General features: G+C 38.4%; 2 protein-coding genes, 1 long non-coding RNA gene and 1 gene segment (V, D, J or C); 3 read left to right on the top strand and 1 right to left on the bottom strand.

Annotated features, from left to right (window-relative positions):
* Positions 1 to 26,535, top strand: part of LOC120747509 (immunoglobulin epsilon heavy chain) — a 438,017-nt gene that overhangs the window by 283,275 nt on the left and 128,207 nt on the right. The window lies entirely within an intron of this gene.
* The window catches only part of LOC120713955 (immunoglobulin mu heavy chain-like), a 539,092-nt gene that overhangs the window by 391,780 nt on the left and 120,777 nt on the right, over positions 1 to 26,535 (top strand). The gene's annotated exons all lie outside the window — the stretch shown is intronic.
* Positions 1 to 26,535, bottom strand: part of LOC120714171 — a 514,712-nt gene that overhangs the window by 372,641 nt on the left and 115,536 nt on the right. The window lies entirely within an intron of this gene.
* Positions 12,681 to 20,493, top strand: LOC120747552. The segment is given in 10 exon segments: positions 12,681 to 12,757; positions 14,403 to 14,699; positions 15,490 to 15,807; positions 16,414 to 16,731; positions 17,335 to 17,652; positions 18,259 to 18,582; positions 18,914 to 18,943; positions 19,061 to 19,387; positions 19,807 to 19,940; positions 20,349 to 20,493. Coding segments are annotated over 10 exon segments (2,097 nt in total).

Here is a 26,535-nt window from a genome sequence, read left to right as displayed (position 1 = left end):
TTTTTCAATCACTGATGATTAGTAAGATGTTCTAGCTTAACTAACATCGTTTAACTTAACTTAAATGACTTCTGATTTGAGGCTTCCATTTTTCAGGAGCTACAATATCCAGAGGTAAATGCTGCATTGAGGCTGTCCTTTTTATCATCTGTAGCATCTGCATGGATTTTAAAATCACCAGCAATAATTGTTTTATCTGAGCTGAGCACTAAATCAGATAAGAAGTATGAGAAATCAGAGAGAAAACTCTGTCCCAGGTGGATGATAGATAATAACAAAAAGTACTGGTTTTTGAGTTTTCCAGGTAGGATGGACAAGGCTATGCATCAGGCTTTCAAATGAATTAAAACCCTGTCTGGGTATTTGGTTCAATAACAAACTGGTGTATAAGACTGGAAGAATAAAGAAAGGATATTTTGTTATACAAGTTGTCTTTTCTCAAATGTAGCATACAGATGGAAATTGAAACTAATACTCTTACTCTAACATCAATATTCTAACATTTTAGAACTGCACAAACAGACTTTACGATGGCAAAAAAGTATTTATATGATTTTTTTTTCCTAAGTATTTTTTATTCATCTTTAAGCGTGAAAAGATAAATAAAAATACCTAAGAAAAAATCCTGTTTGAGGTTGTCATAATTCATGCATGTCAGGGTTAAATAACAGTAATTACAATGAAGCATGTCATACATCTATAGCAACATTAAATGACCAGTGGGTGGCAGGGTATGGAGTGACACATCAGTGTCCAATGTAGTGGTTTTGTGCAAGTATACCATCAACACTGACACAAATACAAGAAAACAGCCTTTGAATAGCTATTCTATGACAAAAACATCCTTCTACTGGAAACAAAGTGGTCAGTAAATAAAGAAACACAGGCAGTTAAAGACATCTGCTTCCTGTATCTGCTTCCTCTTGACAAAGTCTTTCTGAAAAGTCTTGCATGAAGTCTTTTTCATGACAGTTTTTTAGTATTCAGCAAAATGAGTGGCCATGTTTTGAATTCTGCATACAAAAACATAATAACATCATGTTATTGTTATAAGGACTAGCAAGGGCACAAATATTCATTATAGAAAAGATATAGATTTAAGATATTTTGAATAATAAGATTTTAAAAAGACTACCCATAGAACAGCATATACATATCAAATACAGTATAAGAACAAGAAGCACGCAAATAATAATTACTGCAATAAATTAAAAAGTAGTAACTTCTGCTGCAACTAATCTGACAGAGTTTGAGCTTTTAGGACAGGTGTAATTGCAGTAGTGTCACTATTTTTTTTTATAAAGATGGGGTTTGCTTTAATTACAGTTTAATTAACTCATTTTATTCATTCAGTTTAGTTTGATTTGACAGATAATAAAAATGGGAGGAAATATCTGTATTACCAAAATCACTGACGTTTTATTCTTTTGTTTTTGTTTTCTTTTTGTTTTCTTTTGTTTTTCTTTTCAATATTATTTCCATGGATGATTTCTTGAGAGCCTGACTGTAAACCAAGTTTCCAAGTGGGAACAATAAAATGACCAAACCACAAATTATTATTATTTTTGTATTTTTCTTTGAAAGTTTTAAATACGAAAGAATATGAAAGAATATCTACTTTACTGCTTATTGGTTTAAATATAAGCAGAAAATATGCCACAGTGGCAACTAGACCACTGTGTATATAACTGGGATGGCCACAGTGATTCACACAGTGACAAAAACATCCTTTTGAGAGTAAAGGTACGTTTGCCGTAAAAACGATGTATATGTAGTACATATACAAGGGGACCTTGATTAATATATAGTCAGCTCTTTACAGGGTTTCAATAGTTTTGCAATTTTCATTAGTTTTTATTTTTATTTAGTTTTGACTCCAGATTTTCAATTTTATATCAGTTTTAATTAGTTTTTACCAATTGTTTGCTAGTTTAGTTTAGTTTTTATTTTTTTGAAAATCCTTAGTTTCAGTTTAGTTTTGATTGGTTTCAGTTATAGTTTTAGTTGTGTTTGGAAAAATTAAGTGTAACAAAATCCCAGTTTCATCATATCAGTCATTGTCTTCTGCTTATCCTTGGGTATGTTGCTATTCCAGCTACCATACCCTGCACCCTGGACAGGTCGCCTGTCTGTCGCAGGGCTAACACGCAGAGACAGACAACTCACATTTCCACCTATGGGTTCTTTAGATAAATAAATAAATAAATAAATGAATACATAAATAAATAAAGTCAGATGAACAACCATTGATACCAGGCAACTATAAAATGTATATCTTGGCCCCAATGAGACTATTAACTCTTGCAGCACCGGGTGTTCGTAATTTTGGTTCAAGTGAATTGATAAACTTTTTGAAGGCACTTGACTCATGCAGTTATGTAGATGTCCCATTCCTGTTGTCTCGGGATGCATCACGCTGCCTTGCCTGGGGTTAGCTTCTGTTTTCTGGGGATGAGGGTTGAGTGTGCTCCCTTACCTTCTCAAGGTAAGCTAGGTTAGCCTTCTTGTGTGAGGTTTTCAAGTGCACTTTAAGGTTTGTGGGATTTTTTTCCCTTTAGAAATGTCCCTCATAAGTTGTCTCTTTCCACTACAAGACACTTGCTTTATCCAAAACACAGTCATATTCAAAGTAATCCTAAATTGGACTCTGGCGCTTTCTCCCGATTTTTCCTGGCATGATTCTGCGCGTGGATGGAGCAGCAACACAGACGACTCGACTAACGTACTGGCCACCTGCTGGCATAATGAGACGGCAAGAAAAAATCTGGAAACCAAACTTCATTTTCACCCTTGACTATTGTAGGACACGCACATATCAATGAAAACTAAACACATTTTTGCTATAAATTCAGTTAATTTTAGTTAGTTTTGTGAACACTCATTACAGTTTTAGTTAGTTTTCCTTTTTTTGTTTTTGTTTTTGTTTTTATTTTTATTTCCGTTAACGAAAATGTTTTTTCACTTCTAGTTTTCATTATTTCGTTAGTTTTTGTTAACGATAATAACCTTGGCTCTTTAGCATATCCTTATCCTTACCAGAATTTCTTACGATTGAGAAGAAAGATGTTACATAACAATCAACATCAAATGATTGACTTTTTTGGCCACTAAATATTGATATCACACATAATATAATATAATATAATATAATATAATATCACACACATACACACACACACACAGAAAATGGGGATAAAACAATTATTAGGGCTCACAGTAATTATAGATATTAGATGTGCTGCAGTTTTTTGTTGCGTTTTATCATGTGCATGATAAGGACCACAACTACAGATCCCTACCAAAGAAGACCAGATGTCTTTTCAGTGTTTTATGAAATATACTGTTTATTACTTCTAGAACTACTTTTATTACTTATTTTTATACTTCTAGAACTAAAAGCGCTATTTAGTAAACTCACAATGAAAATCTAATCTCGTTAGACTATGTATAATGACAATAAATGCTTTCAATTCAAAAGAAAAGAACACATGTAAACTCCATATCAGGGAAAGGTAAACCTTCACTCCATATATCCCTAAGGGGAGAGAATCAAAGGCCAGGTGGGTGAAGAGAAAAATGAGACTGTTTCAAAAACATTTACCTTGACAGTATTGGTGTCTTTAAAATAGTGTAATAATCAGTGATGGGAATAACGGCGTTACAAGTAACGGCGTTACTAACAGCGTTACTTTTTTCAGTAACGAGTAATCTAACTAATTACTGTTCCTATCGTTAGAACGCCGTTACAGTTACTAACAAGAAAATGCAGTCCGTTACTATTTTTCAACAAACAGACGGTTGAAGCTGTGTTCAGCTTACCGCATCTTATATCAGTTGCACGGAAGTAGCTGACTGCGTAAGTACAGCTTTAAGTAGCTGCGCGCTCCCGCGGACGGTAATCACGATCACTGTCTAACACAACACCTGGAGCTAAGGGGGCAAAACAATCGCATGAGTGCTGCTGTTTGACTGAAGCAGAAGAATAAAGTAGTCATGGTAAGTCAATCACATGACCACTTAAAGACAAAGCAACAAGGTGATATATACCAGTTTTAAATTGTGTTGATAGGCCACGTAAAACCAGAGTCATGATAAACAATATCATTTTTTCCTCAATAGTTTCGTCACGTTAGCGCTAGCAAGCACTCTCTGCTTATGAGCACAAAAAAACAAACAAACCCCCCCCCCCCCCCCAAAAAAAAAACAGGGGAAGTTTTAAGATTGACGGTTTTAAGAGCGAGAGAGAGAGAGAGAGAGAGAGCAGGAAAAGAGAGAGAGCGAGCAGGAAAAGAGAGAGAGCGAGTTTTGAGATGTGGGAGATTTGTGACGTTTAGGGTGTTTGGGGTGTGTAGTTAATGTGTTGTCTTGTGTAGTTAGTGTGTAGTGTTGTGGATAGTTTTGTGTTGTGTGTCAGAACAATGAGGCGACTGCTGTCTCCAGGTAGAAAACAGGGGTGATACACCTGCTGCTGTCAGACCTGCAGGTATCAGGCTGTGATGTTCTCCTTTATAGTGGACAGAAATTATGTTTTTGGAGTGGCACAAATAATTTGTGCGGCATCTTATTGAATGCAGAACAGCTGATTGTTCTGTAAATAGTTTGAAATGGTTATTTAAAAATCAAGGTAAAAGGTAAATGGATGCAAAAAACTTTGTTGTTTGCAAAACTTGTGCATAGGATTTTAAAATTGACAATTTATATTTGCATTTAAAGTTATGAAATATGATTCAATAAACATGTTTGTGGTTGTTACAGTAAAAAATATAACTTTTTCTACTCGGATTTTATGTTTTTTGTCTGATTTTAGATCAATTGTGTTAATACAGTATGTCAAAATGAAAACATGACTCTAAATTCAGGCAGGTGAGGTTGTGCTGAAAAGAATGATACCAAACAAGGCAAAGTAAATCGTTTTTAAAGGTGAACTGTAGAGGTCAAATCAAAAGTAGTTAAAAATGGCCAATTATACCCTGGACCCCAGAGGGTTAAATGTTTTTTTTTAAAGTAACGCAATAGTTACTTTTCAAGTAATTAATTACTTTTAGAATATTGTAACTCAGTTACTAACTCAGTTACTTTTTTGAAGAAGTAACTGGTAGCTATAATTGAATTACTCTTTCTCAGTAACTTGCCCAACACTGGTAATAATGGATGGTTGCATTCATTAACTGATTGAATGGTCCCCCGATAATCCTCAAGAACAAATATGTAGCAATGAAGGTGAACAATTGCAGACTTGAACAACTGAAAGCAGCAAGGACACCCTGAGAGAGGAGAAGAGGAAAGAGCAATAATAATAATAATAATAATAATAAAATAAATTATTATTATTATTATTATTATTATTATTATTATTATTATTATTAAACTATTGTAGTGACTCTTGTGTTGTGGTTACCATTCTATTTTGCTGAGAGGATGTCCTGTGTGCAGGCTTACGTGTAGGTTTTCGTATGTTTGTATGTCAGAGAGTATGACTGGAACCACAGTGATATCTCGCAATACAAAAACTTGACCTGAGTGGAAATAATGCAGACAATCACTTCACTTGAAAAGCTTTAGTCCTAATATTTTGTCATCACAGTGGCCAGTGTGTTTAATTAACATTAGACATTAGACAACATTAGACTTAATTCCATTAAGACTAATGTTGAGCTATCACTGACTGAATATTGGAATGGCTTTTTAAACTTGGTAATTAAAAAAAGGAAATATGTTAACTAGGCAGTAGTTTTAAGCTCAGTCATTTAGCATGACTCTTTTGTATAAGGTGGTATTACTGTTGTCATACGCAAACTTTAGAACATTCTGGTAAGGATAATTTATTAAGTCAGTCATTTCTCATAAGTAGTATGAAAATGATCCACTTCAGTTTACATTACATTAAACTAACTCAAATACTAACATCAATATTTGAACATTTTGGCAAAACTGGACTAAGAGACTTGTTTTCAACATTTATAATGGCTCCAAAAACTCAGATTAGGTAGCTTGGCTAACCTTAGTGTTACAACCTAGAGACCAGAGCGTAACATGAAACAGACATCTGCTAGAGACACAAACAGCCACAGAATCAATTTCTGGTTATAAATGTCACTTATTTACCAAACAGAAGGAAAAGTAACAAAACTGGGAGTGTTGACACTTTAAAACAACAAAGAAAACTAAACTCTAATGAATGCAAAAATAATCTCTGGGTAAAGCTTACCCCTACCAACTCCTTTCCTCATTCATAACAAATAAACTTCAGACTATAACTGCTGCTGGTATGGCTGGTTAGGTGTTTAAGGAAGGGAGTGGACCTCTCACAACGCCGGGCTCCTGTCTGCAGTCAGTCGTCCTGGAGCTGTATGTTTACCACACTAGTCACAGCTGGGCACCTGCACAGTCGATTTACCATACAATCACATAATTAACCCAGTTTACATCACATCACAGTCAATAGCGTCAACTTCAAGTTTCAAAGGAAATGTGAAATTGTGTGCAGCGAGAACTGGGGTGCTACACAACAATGTCTTCACAAACTCAAAAGCAGTCTGACAAGCAAGTGGCCACATGAAGGGGTTTAATGGGCTGACTAAGCCTGTGATGGGAGCTCCAACATCACAGAAATTCTTACAGAATCCTCCTTAATATCTACAGATCTCAAAAAAACAACGCTCGTTTTGTTTGTGGGGCAGGAAAATTGAAAATAGCCTGTATTTTAGTTGTTACTGGCCACACCGGTCCCTGACCGACTTGCTTTCTGTGGTATATCACTGTAGCTTTGCCAAATTAACATTTGGCAAGGTTTAAACTAAGTGAGGCATGAAGAAAATAACTGAAATGTTTCCTTAGTTTCAAGATGGATACCAGGTGGATGAGTACATGACTACATCATCCATGTAGGCACCACAATTATTCACTTCAGCTAATAACTTCCATATGAGACCCTTAAAATTAGTGGGCAGATCACGCAACCCAAACAGCACAACTGAAGAAAATTAAAAAAAAATGTCACAAAAGTGAATATTTGGATACTCAGGGAGTCAAAGGACCTTGCCAATGGCCTTTTAGCAGGTTGAGTTGGTCACAAAATTAGCAGTTTCTACCCTGTCAATATAACCTTCCATTCTAAGAAGTAGAAAAGGGTTAGGTTTGGTGACAGCACTGACTTTACTGTAGTTAGTAGAGAACCAACGAGTGTTATCTGGCTTTGGTACTAATACACATGGTTAACTCTAGGCACTGGTTTCTATGAATGGCGAAACCATGCTCAGTGAGATAGTCCACTGCCTTTTGCATTATCAACCTTTTTGTTGGCTTAACCCAGTATGCATGTTGCCCAATGGGTTTGTGTCCTTCCACATCAATGTCATGGTACAGGACTGCGGTCTGGCAAAGGTGGATTAGGAAGTGGCTGATTACCATTTCTCCCGAACGAGACAAAGTGGACGACTTACCATATGCCAAAACAATAGATCTACAGAACCAAGGATTCCTGAGTGGTTTCTCTAATTGCAAACAGAAGCAACAGCAGACCCCCGTCCAATCTCTGCCAGACTCCAGGCAAAAGTTGTGCAACATAGTTTTTAGGGTCTGGAGGAATCTTTCCAGAGCACCCTATTATTTTGGATGTGAAGTTCATCAGTCTGAATAACCATTCGGAGGCCATCTATAATTAAAACAGGATTATAGATGGCAGACAGTTGGCGTCGTAAGCCACCGGCTCTGTTCGACCATCTTTGAACAGAGGCACATGATAGGGCGGGGCTAGGTTTCACAATGAGCTCACCCGAAACCCTGCCTGATTGTGACCCACACCCGCTTTCACACCTTGGCTCACGTGATTAGGTAGAGGATCATCAGGGGGTCCTTTTGCCCCTCTTTGGGGGGATACTCCCACGGGGTTTAAATGTGGGACTCTCCACCATTTTACCCTAGAACTGAAGAAGCTTCTCGGATGAGAGGTGAAACATCTTCAAGCAACTTAAAGAAGTCCAGACGCTTTTCTTTCCAAGCCTCTTAGACTACGATGACCTGGATGACTAAGAACCTTCACAGACAATACCCAACATAGGCTTTACTTTCTAAGAAAGTTAAAGCCAGCTCACCTCCCTTTTCAACTGCTGACCAACTTCAACAGTCAACAATTGAAAGTCTTTAGACTTACTGTTGCATGTTGTGGTTCGCCAGCTGCAGAAACCTAAAAGGATCCGCAATGGGTGGTGAATGCAGCAGAGCGTATCATTAGTGCAACTCTAACCCCCCTCAGTGATATTCACACTACCTACCAAAAGAAAGACAGCTGGATTATAATGGACCACACCCAACCCAGACCTCACTTATTCTTTCCCTTGCCCTCTAGGAAAGTTTTCAGGTCAATAAAGTTCAGAACCAATAGATTAATAAACAGTTCATTTCAACTGGCAATACCCGTCCCTAAGATAATTTAATTGAATCTGGAAACACATTTTTAATATGCCATTCTATCCTCCTGTGACACTCATTTATTAAACTGTGTCAACAAATCACTATTTCTCCCTCTCCTAGTTCACTTAAACACAAGGTGATTTACAGACTAAATTTGATCTTATTCCCACTAGGGATGCAGAGCGACTTCTTTTATGATCATCCTCACATATAATCCCTCAGATAAAAGATTCATCGGGCACATTGCATGGGTATTCCACCACTATTAATGCAGTTTTTCACTCATTTTATTTGTCTTTATATCAATCTGAATCTCCATCTGACTCCACTGAAATTAGTTAATTTCTAGACACCCCTAGATATGATAAACTCAGATGCTGCTAAAGAACTTGGGAAGCATGAGAAGCATACGAAGTAATAGATCTCCCGGTCTGGACAGATTCCCTGTTGAAGTCTTTAAAAAATGTCAGGATAATCTGTCCCCATTACTGCTTGCGGTATGTAAGGAATCATTGCAACATGACACTCTCCCCCCTACTCTAACACAAGCTTCAATAAGTCTCTTAAAATAAGATAAGGGCACAAATCTTTGCATCTTAGAGACCTCTCTTCTTAATGATGTGAATGCCAAGATCATTGCTAAAGCTTTGGCATGTTGTCTGGAAAATATTGTACGAACTATTGTTTCACAGGAGCAAACTAGATTTGTTAAGGGGAGGCAACTATTTTTTCATCTCTGTACACTGTTAAACATCATCTACTCTAAAACTACCACAACAACACCTGAATTAGTGATCTCAGTCGACGCTGAGAAAGTAAATTTGGGTTGGGAAATGTATTTATTTCCTGGATACATCTCCTTTATACATCTCCTCTGTCACAGTGTGCCGAAGCAGACTATGAATTGTGAATAGTCAACCCAAATAAAGACACAAAGGAACTGCATCATGACACTGATTATATCTCACACCAGGGGCGATTTTAACCCACTTTTGGGGGTGCTTCAGCACCCCCAAAATGAATCAAATCACCCCCAAAGATTTCTTACTTTTTTGACAATATTTGCTGTTTGTGTGACACACTACTAAAAATATATAAAGCATACAGTACTTGGTTGAGATGTAACATTTTAACAACAAAAGTATAGATAACCCCCCCTCCCATAATGGTTTGTTCCAGCTCGCCTCTCCCATGCTCTGGCTCTAGCGCCCTTTCTGCCAGAGCGATGGTGGGTAAGACGCAGCGGAGCGGAGGTGTAAGTGCCTGGCTTAAGACAGGACATATTAGCTACATTTAACCTTCAGTTACTCTTTATATAGTTGGGTAGGAGTCAGACCATGTTTCTTTTTAGCTGAAAAACATTACACCCAGGTAACCTGCAGTGTTGAAAACATGTTTTCCGACGATGTTTGCTACCCTACAATCCGTTCTGTTCTGTAGTAAAATCAGCGACATTTGACCGTCCTGTTGCTCCCGTTGAAATGTATACAGCCTATTTAAAATCTAAAACTTAAAATTGTCCGTAGCCTGCTGTTGTTACCACTGTCCTGTTTTAAATCTATACTAACTAGCTAACTGACTGGATGCCCATTAACCTTATAACTCCTGTTGTGTGTGTGCGTGTGTGTGTGTGTGTGTGTGTGTGTGTGTGTGTGTAGAGAGAGACAGCCAGGTTCATAATGGATATAAGGAAGTTTTTTCAAAAAAAAAGGAGCCACATTCAGGTAAAAGTGTAAGATCAAATGATCCGTCAATCAAGAATAATGTTGGATCAGTGTTTCAGTATTTATATCTTTTATGAGGTTTGGTTATTTGCCTTTTGGTTGAAAGTACACTGAGAGAGGACTTTTTGTTAGTGATCTTAATAGTATTTTTTTTTTCATATTAATGTAATTTTTCATCTAATTGAATACCATCTATTTGTGTATGATTGTCAGTCTGAAGAGGGAGAGAGGAAAGAGGGGAACGTTAGGAGAACGTACAAGGTCAGGAAGAACCAGGTAAGAAAACAGACAGGGAACAGTGACAGGCAAAACAGAAACTGTTAAACTGACAAAGAAAAAAAAAACTAATTTTACTCACACAATCAGGAAGTTGTGTTCTCCCTATATTAAAGCTGCTATACAGAATCAGCTAAACAAACTGGGTTGAAACATTTTTGACCCTCTTTAACAACATTCCAACATAACATTGTAATTGATTGGGGAGATTAAAATTAATTATATATTTTTATGTGGTTCAGCCACAACTCTACTAAAACCTCAGCCAGTAATAGGTAGGCCAACATTTGGACCGTCCAGTTGTCTGTATGACTGCCGCAGTACGTGCACCACATTTGCACACTATCAGAAAGTGCAAAACAGCCCTGGTGGAGTGAGGAGCTGTAAAGAGAAGCAGAGTGCTCTGTTCTAAAAATCTTTTAAGCTTGTTTCAAAGATTCTGTACTGCAGCTTTAAATGTTTTCCAAAAGCACACATACACTTATCAGTGTTTCTCAAACTTTTTACAGTGTGTACCACCTGATAAAAAATGTCAAGCTCTCCTAAGTACCACTATGAAAGCATGAAACTCATAAATCTTACAACACAGATCCTCCAATATTAATATGTATACCTGACACATGCATGCATACAAAACAAGTCCACCATCTTTCCAGTGGGATTAAGGCCAGGATACCTAAGCTAAGGAAATCCTCGAAAGTTGGTTTTGTTCATCTGGACGTAACAGTTTCCAAGTGACTCCTTCAGTCGACTGAAGAAGTCATATGAGTGATGAAACATTTCCCCCACTAAAAACCCTAGGTCCAGTTGAACAGAATCAGCTTTTTGGACATAATCAGATAGCTTCAAACACCATACAAATCAAGTGAACACCAAGTAGTTGTTTCTGTTATACTTTTGACATGAGGTCTGCCTGAAGGACTCTGGTATTTGGTGTATTGTAATGTATTGAAGCATGGAAAAGTCCTCAAGGTAAAAAAAAACAAAACAACAAAAAACAAACAAACAAAAAAAAACTGGCAGGCATGTATGGGTCTAAGTATAGTCTTGCATTCATTCTCTGATGACTTATTTACACCACTGAAACTCAAATGGACCCAAGTGGATGCAGAAAGACAGACTAACACTGATGTTAGGGGTCATGAAATTAATTAAACAAGCTGACTGAATATTCACAACTATGTACTAAACATTGTGACTGTGTGATATATCTATAAAGTACGAATGTTTGTTACCATAAGTAATTTCAGCCTTTAAATTTATTGGTTCCATAGTCCAAAGGGTGTTTACCTATTTTTTAGGATATTAATACATTAATGTCTTAAAAATAGCTAAACTAAAAACTAGTCCTTTGTGCTTCAGACCTGCAATACCAGGATCATTCAACTCTTTGACTGACATTGCAACAGTGTTATTGAGCTGAATGGCCCAGGTGCTTTCTATTCAAAGGCAAGCTCTTTAAAGGTAGCTAACACCTCAATCTATTATTTCCCAGGGCCACTGTATGTTTTGTTATATGTTTTTTTTTTTTTTAAATGAATACAGTCACGAGTCAAAAGGTGTCATTAATAGTAGTGACTTCACCTAAAACTTCTGGCAGCTAGATTCAATAATAGATTATCTATTTGAAAATGAATAATTAACTTCTGCTGGTTGTTTGCTATACATTTTGGAGTTAACAAGAGGAAGTTGGCATATACCTAATTTTATAGAAGCTAAACCATAGGAAATAGATGTCTCAAAGGAAACTGCTAATAAAGGGCACAGAGGGAACTGCTTTTTTCATACTTCCTTGGTTTAAATTTAAAAAGTATTTGTATTACAAGCAGACTGTAACAGATCACTGTGATGTCTACTTTGACTGTTGGGGGAAAGGAACACAAGTCACATTAACCTCTGGTAAGTAACAATCTAATTTATTTTGAGCAGAATTCTGTATTTGTCATTTAATGAAATATTGGTTACACTGTGTGCTTAACTGATATGGACGGTAAAGTAAAACATCTGTGTAAATGACAGGTTTAAACTGTTTATTAGGTTAGTTTTAATCATGTGACAAAAATATTTTTGCACTAAAGTGCAATTGAAATCTGTCACTGTGATGACTACTTTGACTACTGGGGAAAAGGAACAACTGTGACTGTCACAACAGGTAACAAAATATATGTATTTTGTTTTCTACAGAAATGTTTTAATTCCTTTTTTAATTCATTAAATTTAGACTTCAGTGGCATCAAGCGGGTTTTAAAGGAACTTGTTTTTGTGTGTTGGATATACTGAGATATTACACTGTGATAATGCTTTTGATTACTGGGGGAAAGGAACAATGGTCACTGTCACAACAGGTAATTTTTACTCTGGTAGTTAAAACCTTTGTGACCTTTATTTCAATCGGAACATAACTATGTAAACAGTTATTGAGTTTAGAGTGGTTCTAATTATTTACAAATTCAGAAAAATGTTACAAATTAACAGGATATCCGAGAAATTAGTTTTTGTAAGAGGTGCAAAAGACTCCGTTAACTGTGATAACTGGGCTTTCGACTACCGGGGGAGAGGTACAATGGTTACAGTCACAACAGGTAAGGCAATTGAAATATGCCCTTAATCTTAAGATTTTGAATTAGAAACATTGATATTTTTAAAAGAAACTGTGTCAGTGTACACTGTATTCCCACTGTATTTGTAAAATTCTGCAAGTCGAACGTCTGGTAATTTGAAGAAAAAATCAAGTATATCAAGATGGAAAGTCTGTTTTTGTATGAAGTGGTGAATAACTTGTTAGACTGTGACTACGCTTTTGACTACTGGGGAAAAGGCACAATGGTCACCGTCACGTCAGGTATGAATTGATGTATTTTTCACTAAAGACAGAATTTTTTTTTTATCCACTACTACAATGTTGATTCATCTATTGGGATAAATTCAGCAAAGAAAGTCATTATTGGAACACTTTGTAGCCAAAAGAGCAAAGAATTTGTAAAACACTGAACATAGTTTATTTCTTTGTTATAACTATATCAAGAAGTAAGTGTTTCTTTAATTTTCTTTGAGACCAAAAACAGAATGTCGTAGTAATTAATTTTTGTAAGAAATAAGACAAGATTTGGTTAACTGTCATAAATGAGCTTTAGACTACTGAGAAAATGGCATCAAGATAAAAATGTCCTCAGGTAAGACTTCTCCTATGTAAAATCTGTATAGGATATGCAGATTTTTTGATATTATGAATGAACTAGATTCTATACTGTGCTACGGTGTTTTTGACTATTGGGGAAAGGGGACAACAGTCACTGTTTCATCAGGTAAGATTACCATCTCATTTCAGAGATCACTGCTTAAGTTGGATCAAATTTATTGTGTTTTTGTAAGAATTTGCCATCAACACTGTGAAAGGACATTTAACAACTTTACGCTATGCTTTACTAATGACTTTTGTTCATATTCTACATTTAAAGTAATGTTCTGATTTATATGTCGACAAACAGAAGAGTAAGCTTATAATAGTATTGGGGAAGGCTGGTGAACCAACTGCCTCTAAAAAATGTTGTAGGGAAGGATTCGGGCACTTGATTTTTTTTTTCTATTAAACATTTAGAAACTATAATCTCTTTATTACTCTTTATTAAACAAAAGGATCTGCTCAGGTGTTTTCTCTTTAATCAATTCTAAGTGAAAATGTGTGGTATATATACTGTTATATCTATAGACTGACAGAGAAGTTTAACTTATTAATAATATAATATAATGTGATATAATGTGATATAATATACTGTATAACACTAATGGAGAGTGATTAATAAATTGGGACATAAATCGGGGCATTTGAAATGATAAACATTTAAAATATAATGTCTTTCATGATGGCCTTTATTACGCAACACAATCAGCTCAAGTGTTTTCTCTTTAATCAGTTCTAAGTGAAAATGTCTGGTATATTATTGTATTTCTATTCTGGTATCTTAATTACTGTTGTCTCCCCTTTCTTAGCCACTTCAACTGGACCCACTGTGTTTCCTCTGGTACCATGTGGCACTGAGAGCGGAGATATGGTCACTCTTGGCTGCCTTGCCACTGGCTTTAACCCTCCTGTGGTGACTTTTTTGTGGAGAAAAGGCAGCACTCCCTTGACAGACTTCATCCAGTACCCTGCAGTACAAAAAGGCAATGTTTATACTGGAGTCAGTCAAGTCCGAGTGAGGAAACAGGACTGGAATGCAAGACAGAATTTTCAATGTGCTGTGACTCACGCTGCTGGGAATGGACAGGCTAGTATCACAAAACCACGTAAGCCTTGTGCTAAGTCACATTTAATCAGTTTATATTATTCTATTTGACTTACAACAAGTTTACATGAAAGCACTGATAATATATTCCAAAGGTCTGATGTGTAATGCATTACCAAATACAGTAGCCTTGTTCAGTACAAGTATTTAATTTTTTTTTTTTTTTGTTAGTTGATTTCTGAACAGTAATTAAAATTACTCTTAAATTATTACTGAGCAACACCTAGTGATTGCTACCTCTGATAAGAATACAAGTTAGCTCTATTTAGTTCTCGATTTCTTTGGTTCATGGTTTTGATGTTTTGGGAAGAAACTGAACTAAAACTAAACTTGATTGTAAGTTCACTTCGAGCTGCTTATATATTGACAAAGAATGTGAGCATACCAAGGAAAAAATTTTTCAACTTTCAAAAACCATAATCCAAATTTAGTTATGGTGCTTATGTCATATAAATGACATAAAAGTAAATACTTCTCCTTATTAAATAGAATGACATATTGATCAATATTTCTCATTTCTGGAGTTAGGTTAATTGGTGATTCTAAATTGCCCAAAGGTGTGAATGTGACTGCAGATGGTGGTCTTTCTCTATGTGTTAGCCATGTGAAAGACTCACGACCTATCCAGGGTGTACCCTCACTCTCACCCTAAGGCAGTTAGGATCGGCTCCTGGTTCATCCATGGAAGATAATGGATGGATAGATTACTAAAATTATGAATAGTATGTAAATTGAAATAAACAATTCCATGCTTTTGCATTTGTACATTTTTGTACATCTATTTTTTTCAGTGGTGTTTGAGCAGAATCCAACTCTTAAACTAATTTCCTCTCCTGATGAGGATGGTACCTATACTGCCTCCTGCTTTGCCAAAGAGTTTGCACCCAAGGGACATGAGATCAAATGGCTGCAAAATGGAGCAGACGTCACCAGCAATATAGATCTGATCAGTACAGTTTCTGAATCAAAAAAGGCAAATGGAAAGAAAGTGTACAACGCAGCAAGTTTTCTCACAGTAAAATCCAGTGATGTGAATGAAGATACGAAATTCACTTGTGTATTTATGGGAGGCCAAAGTGGATCTTTGAATAAAAGTGACAGCACTCTAGGTGAGTAACTGATACTTTTCTTTGAAAATAATAAAATAAAATTTGTCACTATGATTTTGTAATAAAACAAAGTACGACCATAAAACCAGGTATACCTTATGCTAAGTCGAATAGAAATTGTCTTTAGTACTTTCTTTGATTTCTAATGTACTGACATGAAAGTGTTAGTAACAGATTTTAAAAGTTACCCAAACATTTGAAGGAATTTAAATATAATGCAAAAAAGTTGTAGAAGCAGTTTGATGAGCACTAATAGCCAGTAAGTTGAGGTATGACACATTCATAAAGTCTGTATCTTTATTCAGTACATGTTGGGTTTTGTGCAGCAGTAGCAATTATTAGTAAAGTATTACTGCACTAAAGCCAGCGATTGCTACTTTTGAGAAGGATAAGAGTTAGTTCTTGATATGAGTTCTTCTATTTTTGGTTGTTGTTGTTTTTGGAAGAAATGATGGTAGAGGCTAACTTCATTGCAAGTACATTTTGAGTCGCTTATGTTAAAAAAATAATCTGAAAACACCAAGGAATAAGTGTTTCACCTTAAATAAAAAGACATTCATTCCCTCCTTTTGCATTTAAACATTTTTGTACGTCTTTGTTTTTCAGAGGTGTTTGAGCAGAATCCAACTCTTAAAGTGATTTCCTCTCCTGATGAGGACGGTACCTATACTGCCTCCTGCTTTGCCAAAGAGTTTGCACCAAAGAAACATGAGATCAAATGGCTACAAAATGGAGCAGACATCACCAGAAAAATTGATCTGATCAGTACAGTTTCTGAATCAAAAAAGGCAAATGGAAAGAAAGTGTACAACGCAGCAAGTTTTCTCACAGTAAAATCCAGTGATGTAAATGAAGATACGAAATTCACTTGTGTATTTATGGGAGGCCAAAGTGGATCTTTGAATAAAAGTGACAGCACTCTAGGTGAGTAACTGATACTTTTCTTTGAAAATAATAAAATAAAATTTGTCACTATGATTTTGTAATAAAACAAAGTACGACCATAAAACCAGGTATACCTTATGCTAAGTCGTATAGAAATTGTCTTTAGTACTTTCTTTGATTTCTAATGTACTGACATGAAAGTGTTAGTAACAGATTTTAAAAGTTACCCAAACATTTGAAGGAATTTAAATATAATGCAAAAAAGTTGTAGAAGCAGTTTGATGAGCACTAATAGCCAATAAGTTGAGGTATGACACATTCATAAAGTCTGTATCTTTATTCAGTACATGTTGGGTTTTGTGCAGCAGTAGCAATTATTAGTAAAGTATTACTGCACTAAAGCCAGCGATTGCTACTTTTGAGAAGGATAAGAGTTAGTTCTTGATATGAGTTCTTCTATTTTTGGTTGTTGTTTTTGGAAGAAATGATGGTAGAGGCTAACTTCATTGCAAGTACATTTTGAGTCGCTTATGTTAAAAAAATAATCTGAAAACACCAAGGAATAAGTGTTTCACCTTAAATAAAAAGACATTCATTCCCTCCTTTTGCATTTAAACATTTTTGTACGTCTTTGTTTTTCAGAGGTGTTTGAGCAGAATCCATCTCTTAAAGTGATTTCCTCTCCTGATGAGGACGGTACCTATACTGCCTCCTGCTTTGCCAAAGAGTTTGCACCAAAGAAACATGAGATCAAATGGCTACAAAATGGAGCAGACGTCACCAGCAATATAGATCTGATCAGTACAGTTTCTGAATCAAAAAAGGCAAATGGAAAGAAAGTGTACAACGCAGCAAGTTTTCTCACAGTAAAATCCAGTGATGTGAATGAAGATACGAAATTCACTTGTGTATTTATGGGAGGCCAAAGTGGACCTTTGAATAAAAGTGACAGCACTCTAGGTGAGTAACTGATACTTTTCTTTGAAAATAATAAAATAAAATTTGTCACTATGATTTTGTAATAAAACAAAGTACGACCATAAAACCAGGTATACCTTATGCTAAGTCGTATAGAAATTGTCTTTAGTACTTTCTTTGATTTCTAATGTACTGACATGAAAGTGTTAGTAACAGATTTTAAAAGTTACCCAAACATTTGAAGGAATTTAAATATAATGCAAAAAAGTTGTAGAAGCAGTTTGATGAGCACTAATAGCCAATAAGTTGAGGTATGACACATTCATAAAGTCTGTATCTTTATTCAGTACATGTTGGGTTTTGTGCAGCAGTAGCAATTATTAGTAAAGTATTACTGCACTAAAGCCAGCGATTGCTACTTTTGAGAAGGATAAGAGTTCGTTCTTGATATGAGTTCTTCTATTTTTGGTTGTTGTTGTTTTTGGAAGAAATGATGGTAGAGGCTAACTTCATTGCAAGTACATTTTGAGTCGCTTATGTTAAAAAAATAATCTGAAAACACCAAGGAATAAGTGTTTCACCTTAAATAAAAAGACATTCATTCCCTCCTTTTGCATTTAAACATTTTTGTACGTCTTTGTTTTTCAGAGGTGTTTGAGCAGAATCCAACTCTTAAAGTGATTTCCTCTCCTGATGAGGACGGTACCTATACTGCCTCCTGCTTTGCCAAAGAGTTTGCACCAAAGAAACATGAGATCAAATGGCTACAAAATGGAGCAGACGTCACCAGCAATATAGATCTGATCAGTACAGTTTCTGAATCAAAAAAGGCAAATGGAAAGAAAGTGTACAACGCAGCAAGTTTTCTCACAGTAAATTCCAGTGATGTAAATGAACGAACTGCATTTATGTGTATTTTTACGGGAGGTCAAAGCGCATCTTTGAATAAAACTGACAGAGACAACACAGTTGGTGAGAAACTGGTACTTATCTTCATACAAACATAAGCAGTATGATTTTGTAATTAAAAAAAGTAATGCCATAAAATCAGGTAAGCCAGCTAAGTCATATGGGATTAGTCATTAGTCTAGTAGTTTTAGTCAGTTCTAATGTACTGATATGAAAGTGTTAATGATGTATTAAAAAAAAATTCATCCAAAATTTGATAGAATATTTAAAAATAATGCAAAAAAATGTAGAAGCTGTTTGATAGCCAATACACTGAGGGTTAACACATAATACTTCATCTTTTTTAACAATAAACAATAAAACAATAAAATTGTTTTCTTTTTCTCCTCATCAGATATTTCCACAACTGCCGATCCGAAAAACAGTATGTTACAATTACACGCACATCCATCCATCTATCAGTCTACATTTATACATAACTCAATGTCTTCTATTTAAATTGGTACATAAATCTCTCTATTTAACTGAGTATCTCTTTCAGATGGGACAACAGTGACAGTCCACACCCTCCCACAGCTGCACACTGACCCATTAAATGCTAAAGATGAAATCACTCTGGTGTGTCTAGTCACCAGTACTGTGAATAAAATATATAAAATCGAATGGACAGAAAGTTATGGACAAAATTCTGGACGTTATCTTAAAGGCACCGACGTCCCTCTACAGCAGAGCAAAAATGACAAGAAATGGCGAAGTATGAGTCTTTACACCACCACCAAGGAAAACTGGTACAAAAACAATCCAACCAAAATGTTCACCTGCCATGTCCAACCTGGAAATCTTAAAAAATCAGTGTCCGTCGCCCATGGTAATTCCATAGAATGTGACTGTAACTACTAAGCTTTAAATATGATATTTTGTGCTTTTGTCATTCTTTGTCTGTGAGAGTTTTCTATATGAAAACTTGTGCACTTGTGATGTCAGTCACTGTGAGACAAATGCTTGCTTTTTGTTGTCATCGTTTTATTTTTCAACCTGTCTGAGTCACAGTGTCCAATTGCTTTTATGTGTGATGTCTGTTTGAAATAAACGTTGCATGGAGACTCTTTGGTATATGTGTATATGGAAAACTCGAAACAACACTAAAATCAGACATACACACAAAGTGTTCAATTTTTCACTTTTCCATTAACACTAGAGGAAAATTGTATTACTCTAATAAACAAAAAGAAAACAGATTCACATAGATCTCCTCTAACCAAGTGTACTGTATCTTCCACTTCTTAGATGACTTTTGTGATCTGAGTTGGGACAATATCATCACTGAAGACGATTTTAGCAGCCTGTGGTCCACAGCTTCCTCCTTCATATTCCTCTTCATATTATCTCTGTTGTACAGCATAATTATCAGCCTTCTTAAGGTAAACATTGAGATTGTGTTTTCTGCATTTCAGTTTTATTGAAGACCAAAGTCTGTGAGTTGCAATGTAGGATACATTTAATTACAAGAAAATGCAGTACATGGAAACTTAAAAGAATGCTCAAAGATCAAATTATTAAAATAAATTAGGAATTAAGAATTTAATGTTCTGTTTGCACTTTTTAAAAGCACGCCTTTATCATGAAAATTATATAATTAGCTTTTTAAAGGAGGAAAAAAAATGAGTGTAATTTAGAAATGTTTAGGCTATAATTTATTCCAGAACTATCTCCTGTAATAAGATTCATTAAGATGTAAATTCAGGGTAAATTAAGGTTTACTAGTAATAGTAATTAAATGACTGGTCTTAACAATTTTTTTTAAACTTTCTGATGTTTTTATTTTGCAGATAAAGAGATGATAACAAATGGGATGGAATGGGTGCACTTCATTTCTAATCTGTTTTTAAAATGTATTTTTCATTTTATTTTTATGCACATAATCATTTATTTTTATTAAATGGGTGTCATATATAAATACCCAATTAAGAGATGTACAAAAATGTGAAAAAAAAAAGGTAAATAAAATGAAACTGCATATTAAACTGCATCTTATGGTCATTTCACTTCTGTAAATGCTTCATTAAATTAAAGTTAGGTTGATAAGATTCAGTAAATAACATTTGGCACTTTAAATATTAAACAGAATATGAATGTGAGCATGTAATAAACATCGAAAGCATTTTTGATGTCACTCTATCATTTCTCGAGGTTTCTAAGAATAACACAACAGCATTTGAACTCAATGTACCGTAAACCTCTGTTATCAGTTAGAGCCTGGAGGTTTTGAGTTTCCTGCTGCACCCATGGGACCACACCTGCACAACTACAACTGTGCACCAACCATTACAACTGTGACATCTGGCAGCTTATTGTATTTGCATCTTCATAGTTCATTTGTGTCACATTTCCAAATTCCTGTTATCAATTAAGGCCTGATGTTTTTCAGTTTCTAAACATGTCATCTTTAGAGAGCTGCTTCTCTGCACGTTTGGGGCCACATTTGTATAAGTGGATTTCTTCAAATCCCAAAAAACATCTTGTTAGATTGCACATGTATCCAGCTATAAGTTGATACACATGCCTTCAGAAGGCATACATGCTTGCAGACAAAAAGAATATATGCTCAAAATGTGAACACTCCCTCTTAAACTGCATTCATGAAACTATATAAAAAAACAAAACACCCAGCACGCCCCTGCGGGCGGTTTATCCTTCAAGCTCGGGTCCTCTACCAGAGGCCTGGGAGCTTGAGGGTCCTGCGCAGTATCTTAGCTGTTCCCAGGACTGCTCTCTTCTGGACAGAGACAACACACACACACACACATATATATATATATATATATATATATATATGTATATATATATATATATATATATAGATAGATAGATATATTCAGTGGGGCAAAAAAGTATTTAGTCAGCCACCGATTGTGCAAGTTCCCCCACTTAAAATGATGACAGAGGTCAGTAATTTGCACCAGAGGTACACTTCAACTGTGAGAGACAGAATGTGAAAAAAAAATCCATGAATTCACATGGTAGGATTTGTAAAGAATTTATTCGTAAATTAGGGTGGAAAATAAGTATTTGGTCACCTCAAACAAGGAAAATCTCTGGCTCTCACAGACCTGTAACGTCTTCTGTAAGAAGCTTTTCTGTCCCCCACTCGTTACCTGTATGAATGGCACCTGTTTGAACTCATCATCTGTATAAAAGACACCTGTCCACAGCCTCAAACAGTCAGACTCCAAATGCCGCCATGGCCAAGACCAAAGAGCTTTCGAAGGACACCAGGAAAAGTATTGTAGACCTGCACCAGACTGGGAAGAGTGAATCTACAATAGGCAAGCAGCTTGGTGTGAAAAAATCAACTGTGGGAGCAATCATCAGAAAATGGAAGACATACAAGACCACTGATAATCTCCCTCTATCTGGGGCTCCACGCAAGATCTCATCCCGTGGGGTCAAAATGATCATGAGAACGGTGAGCAAAGATCCCAGAACCACACGGGGGGACCTGGTGAATGACCTGCAGAGAGCTGGTGTCATGGTCCTGGGTCGTGTGACCCAGTGTGTTATGTTTAGCCTATTTTGATGTTTATTGTTTGTTTAGGTTCTTTAAGGTAGTCCAGCCATTTGTATTTATTACCCTTGCATTAAGTCTCCCTTGCCCTTCGTGTGTTTATGTCTGTGTGTCTTGTACTGTCAAGTTCATGCTGTCAGTTATGTCATCTCCCCTGTACTGAGTTTCCCTGGGTCATGAGTCCTGTCTGCGTGGTTATGTTTAGTTCTTGTTATGTCTAATTTCCATGTCTCCTGTTTTACTTTGTAAGTCTGTATTCATTGTCAGTGTATTCAGTTGCACCCTCCTGTCCTGTCGTTAGGTTCATGTGTGTCAGCTGTGATCCCATGTGTGGCCACTTCCCCTGATCATCCCTCATGTGTATTTAGTCTCTGTGTTTCATGTAGTCTGCGTCGCGTCGTCTGTGTTATCTCCCCTACCCCTTGTCATAGTTCCCCAGCCTTAACTAGTCCTAGTTTGTACTTTGTTTAGCCATAGTTTTCCCAGTCTATGTTCAGGTTTTCCCTCAGTTGCTTTGCTGCCTTGTTCCTTAAGTTTTCGGCCCTCAATAAAGGCTCGCCTTCTGTTAAGTCCGGTTTTGTGTCTCCTCACCTCTGTTTGCTCTTGGGTCCTCCACTCACTCCACACGGTCTGCCCCGGCGGTCCATGACAGTACGACGCGACCAGTATGGACCCAGCGACACAGAGAAGGGAGGTCGTTCAGACAGTGGAAGCGCTATGCTGTCAGTGGATGCAGCGTTCCGGGGAGGAGGATACGGAGGGTGAGCGTAACCGTGTTCCCCTGGCTATGGGAGGCGCTACCCCCCCCCCTGATTTCTGATTACCTCCGCACCATCCTCCAACCCCGTCCTCAGGAGCAGGCGCCCAGCGCACGGGCTGCGTCACCACCGTTCCGCTGTCACGCAACTTCCCCATCACCGCCTCCACCATCTTGCGGCTCCGGGGTGATTAAGGTTGGCTCACTGAGACTCAGGCGCAACCTGGGGTCGCTACCATCCATTCCTTCGTACACGAGCCGCTCACCCTCGCCGTTTCGTTCGGACTTCGCTTCTCCAGCCTCCTTTCTGGCACGGATGTGGTCGGAGGATGAGGAGCCGGCCGTCACAGCTATCAATGTTGTGTCAACAGCCGCTGCTAGGAGGAAGCGGCGCCCTCGTTGCCGCCGCACGTCAGCGCAGCCAGAGTCCGGGGTGTCGTCAGAGCAGTCGCCTGGGCCGGAACCGCTGGCCGAAGCCGCCTCCGAGTCCGTGTCAGCAGTGATTTTCGGTTCTGAGGAGATGTCCCCACAAATCACTGCCCAGGACATTGCTGAACGGGAGCAGGTGGTTCTCACGGAGCTGGAGGAGAAGCTCCGGTGGAAGCCGTGGCTGACCCCCGACTATGAGCAAGTCTTTCGGGGAACGCGCCTGGCTCTTGGGGGCCCGCGGAGCTGCCAGGGCCTGCCCCCTTTCACTTCCCCTGCAACCGGAGCTTCCGTCACCGCGTCGCCTTCAGGGAAGAGGCGACGGCGACGTCACCGTGGCGCCGCGCGGCAGCTGGAGGTTGGGGAGGGTCTCGTTTCATCTCGTGCCCCTTCCGAAATGGAGGTGAGTGACTGTGCTTTTGCTCCACATGTCTTTTCCATGGGCGAGATCATGCCCACTACTGAACTGCTGCCTTGCGGGCTCAGCCATAAGAGAGGCGATCGTATCAAAGAGCCAGAGTCCGTGCAAATATCTGTTTTACCGGCCAAGACTAAAGAGACTGTAAATGGACCAGCTGATAGTAATACTACGAGCAGCAAGACTGAAATTAAACAGCTAGAGAGGCCCCCCAAGGGTTGTAGAGTGTCTCAACATGAATGTTTAGCGTTTCCATGTGTGACCTGTGTTAACCACCACCCAAGCACTGATGATGAGTCTGGGGGCATTCTTGTTGCTGGAAATGTGAGCAACACTGAGCGTGAACCATTAGGTGGGGTTTCCAGGAATTGTGATGTAGGAGCTCTTCATGTGGCCGTACAAGCGCCAACAGAAACCCTGCCAGTGTCATGTAGCGAGGATGGCAGGGCTGTGTCTACCTGTTCTGAGGGAGCAGATAAGGAAATTCGATACCATGTTAATGATTTAGAGAAACCAGAGACTGTTTCCTGTGTGGCTTATATAACCGAGCCTTTTGACTCCCAGTTGAATGCGTCTGAGAATTGTGACCATGAACCCACTCTAGTTGGTGAGGACGCCACTGTGAATTCTAGGCATGGGAACTTAGACCCAGAAATTAACCCTCCTCCATTCCGTGAGGGCAGGGCACCTGTTTCCACCTCTGCCAGGAATAATTCAGTCCAGGACCTGAGACCAGGTGGCGAACTGATAAACGGTGAGTACATGGGCACGTTAGCCAAGAAGGTGTATTGTGTGTCTGAACATGCTCGGCCTGAGACAGTCATGACTCATGCTAGAGGGTCTATGGATAACCTGGACTGTGTTCTGGATGCTGTGAGAGGTGAGCAAACTGTGTTAGCTGACCCGACTTTTTCCCTGAGCGACACTCTGTCGAAGTCATGTTATGAGTCAGAGGAAACTGTGATTAGCTCCACAGTGAGGGCAGCCAAGGGCAGCAGAAGCCACGTTAATGGCTTAAAAGGACAAAGTTCTGTTTCAGGTGTTGCTCCCTCAGCCACACCCCATGAAGCTAATGTTCCCAAGGCTGAGATTGAAGTGCAGTCTACTTTGGTTTTCTCTGACATGACGAATAACATTGTATGTGTTACTGATCGTGACACTGGAAACATACCCCTAGGCAATATTTCCACTAGCAGCCATGTGAATGTCGTCCATGTGACCAAGTCTTCTCACATCAAGCCTGAGACAATGAACTCTGAGTTTAAAGGTTCTAAGACTGTTGACTCAGGAGACATTGTGTTCTCAGAGTCTAACGCCGGTACTGTGAACAATAAAAGCGTTCACTTTCTTGACCCCTGTTTGAAGATTGCGGGTGCTAAGGACAGTTCTTCACCTGCCCTCTCAGAGCGTGGAGTTATGTCCCAGCGGTCTGTTTAGCCACAGGCTTCAGCCCGGCTACCTGCTCAGCTTCCAGGTCGGCATCCCGCTCTGATGTTTGCTCAGCCACTTGTGCAGGCCCTGACACAAACACCTCCATGTCCACTACAGCTCCCTGTCCAGTTAGCGGCTCAGCTCCCTGCCCAGTTAGCGGCTCAGCTCCCTGCCCAGTTAGCGGCTCAACTCCCTGCCCAGTTAGCGGCTCGGCTCCCTGCCCAGTTCGCAGCCCGACCTGCATCTGCTGCTGGATGCCCGGGTGTGCCAGGCCGGCACCCCGCAGCGACTCCGCTGCTTCCTGCCACGTCAGCTGGAGGGCCCGAGGAGCCCGTCCAGCCTCATGCCACGTCAGCTGGAGGGCCGGGAGCCCTCCCGCAGCCTTCCTGTCTGCTGGTGGTTCAGGAGAACACCCGCCTCATGCCACGTCAGCTGGGGGGCCCGAGGAGCCCGTCCAGCCTCTTGCTACGTCAGCTGGAGGGCGATAGGGAATATTTGTTGTTATTGTTGTGATCAAGTTTGTTTTATAATTTCAAATTCAAATTCAAATTTTATTTGTCACGTACACAGCATACACAGTACGATTGTAGTGAATGCTTGGACAACTGCTCGTGACCTAGAAAAACAAGGAAAAGGCTATGAATAGATAGGAAATAAATATGAAAAATTAGAAAGGGTAATTTAACTAGGAAGGAATAAATATAAATTAAGGTAAAAATGAATAACTGTAAACAACAAATTAGAATGAAGGGTAAATTTAACTGGGAGAATAAGATAAAATATATAAATTAAAGTTGAAAATAAAAAATAACTGTACACAAAATACACAATATGAACTATTAAGAATGTATGAAGAAATATAAATAAATATCTACACAATAACAGAAAGCATATACACAAATAAACCAAAGGAGGGAGCGTGAAAAAAATTTACGTAAGTGTTGTGCAAAAACAAAGTCCAGAATGTCCAGTGTGTGTGTAAGAACCATATGTGTGGGTCAGTACTGTGTGGTGGTGTGATTGAGAGACCGTATCGCCTGCGGGAAGAAGCTCCTCCTCAGTCTCTCTGTGTTGGTCTTCAGGGAGCGGAATCGCTTTCCTGACCTCAACAGAGAGAACAGTCCGTTGTTGGGATGGCTGAGGTCCTTCACGATCTTCCTGGCCTTGGTCCAGCACCGCCTGCTGTAGATTGAGTGCAGGTCAGGGAGCTCGGAGCGGATGGTGCGCTCAGCTGATCGCACAACCCTCTGTAGAGCTCGTCTGTCCTGCATGGTGCTGTTCCCAAACCAGGTTAAGATGTTTCCCGTCAGGATGCTCTCTATGGTGCAGGAGTAAAAGTTCCTGAGCACCTTGGAGGGCAGTTGGAAGTCTCTCAAGCGTCTGAGGTGGTAGAGACGCTGACGGGCCTTTTTCACCACG

This window comes from Simochromis diagramma, unplaced genomic scaffold (assembly GCF_900408965.1).
Source record: "Simochromis diagramma unplaced genomic scaffold, fSimDia1.1 OVJJ01000321.1, whole genome shotgun sequence".
Taxonomy (NCBI): Eukaryota; Metazoa; Chordata; class Actinopteri; order Cichliformes; family Cichlidae; genus Simochromis; species Simochromis diagramma.
Note: the sequence above shows the minus strand (reverse complement) of the source record. Positions and strands in the feature narration are given on the sequence as shown.